This window comes from Nestor notabilis, unplaced genomic scaffold, assembly GCF_000696875.1.
Source record: "Nestor notabilis isolate BGI_N333 unplaced genomic scaffold, ASM69687v1 scaffold30357, whole genome shotgun sequence".
Taxonomy (NCBI): domain Eukaryota; kingdom Metazoa; phylum Chordata; class Aves; order Psittaciformes; family Psittacidae; genus Nestor; species Nestor notabilis.
The window spans coordinates 1764-3016 of NW_009937371.1; the positions used below are offsets into that span (position 1 = coordinate 1764).

General features: G+C 61.2%; 1 protein-coding gene across 1 annotated transcript in view; it reads left to right on the top strand.

Annotated features, from left to right (window-relative positions):
• LOC104409034 (mucolipin-1-like) overlaps positions 1 to 1136 on the top strand; it is a gene marked incomplete at both ends in the record, with an annotated part of 2896 nt that extends 1760 nt beyond the window's left edge. The window contains 4 exons of the mRNA XM_010018806.1: positions 7 to 113; positions 247 to 396; positions 733 to 834; positions 1014 to 1136. Coding sequence (XP_010017108.1) covers positions 7 to 113; positions 247 to 396; positions 733 to 834; positions 1014 to 1136 — 482 coding nt within the window. The remainder of the gene's footprint in view (positions 1 to 6; positions 114 to 246; positions 397 to 732; positions 835 to 1013) is intronic.
• Between the last annotated feature and the right edge of the window lie 117 nt (positions 1137 to 1253).

Below are 1253 nucleotides of genomic sequence, written 5' to 3' on the forward strand. Positions count from 1 at the left end.
TTGTAGGTGACAACTCCTTCAGGCTGTTCTTCGATGTCATCGTCATCCTCGTCTGCTCCTTGTCCTTCATCCTCTGCGCTCGCTCCATCATCCGAGGCCTGATGCTCCAGCACGTGAGTGCTGGGACGCTGCATCCCACCTCTGCATGGAGGTGGATGGAGCAGGGGCCTGCAGAAGGCCCTTTTTCCCGCTGGGAATGCTGAGGTGAAGCTGTGGGATGGGTGAAGGGTTCTCCTCGCCACGCAGGAGTTCAGCCGGTTCTTCCAGCGCCGTTACAACCAGAGTGTGTGCCTGTCGGACAGGATGGAATTCCTCAACGGCTGGTACATCCTCCTGGTCATCAGCGATGTCCTCACCGTGCTGGGGACCATCATGAAGATTGGCATCGAGTCCAAGGTACCACAGCTCCTCCAGCTCCTGTGGGCACCGGGGCTGCTGGCACCCATCTCCCCATGTGCCCAGGAAGGGCCGTTTCCACCTATGAGTGGTCACCCATAGGTGCTGCCAGCACAGTGGGTGATGCTCTCCTGGGGGGCTTTGTGGTGGGGTTGGGGGCAAACATCACTCCTGAGGCCTTCACACAGGGACCCTGCTCCAAGCAGGCAGCAGAAGGACAGAGACAGGGTCGTGTCCTGCTGCTGCCTGGGGGTTGTGGCACCAGGATGTCACCAGCCACTGGTTGCCAGGGCCTTGGGGCTGGTGGCACAGCCTGTGGCACCCATGTCCCTGCAGAACTTTGCCAGCTACGACGTCTGCAGCATCCTCCTGGGCACCTCCACGCTGCTGGTGTGGGTCGGGGTCATCCGGTACCTCACCTTCTTCCAGAAGTACAACGTGAGTGACACCAGGGAGCCCAGGGGGCGATTCCCAAGGCTGGGAATGGCACCTGGATGAGCTCGGGCTCAGCCGCTGCATGGCCCCATCCCACTCTCCCTTGGGGTGCTCTCTTGGGTCCCCTCCCAATGACACCCTCAGAAGGTTGGGATTGATCCCAAGTGGTTTTCCTGCTCCAGATCCTCATCGTGACGCTGAGGGTGGCTCTTCCCAACGTCATCAGGTTCTGCTGCTGCGTGGCCGTCATCTACCTGGGCTACTGCTTCTGCGGGTGGATCGTGCTGGGTCCCTACCACGTCAAGGTGCTCCTGGGGTGCCTTCACCCACCCCCATGCCTGGATGGGGGAGGAGATGGGGGGGGCCATAGGGGGGTAGTGGGTGCTGTCATCATGGGGGTCACAGGGAGGCAGTGTGGCCAT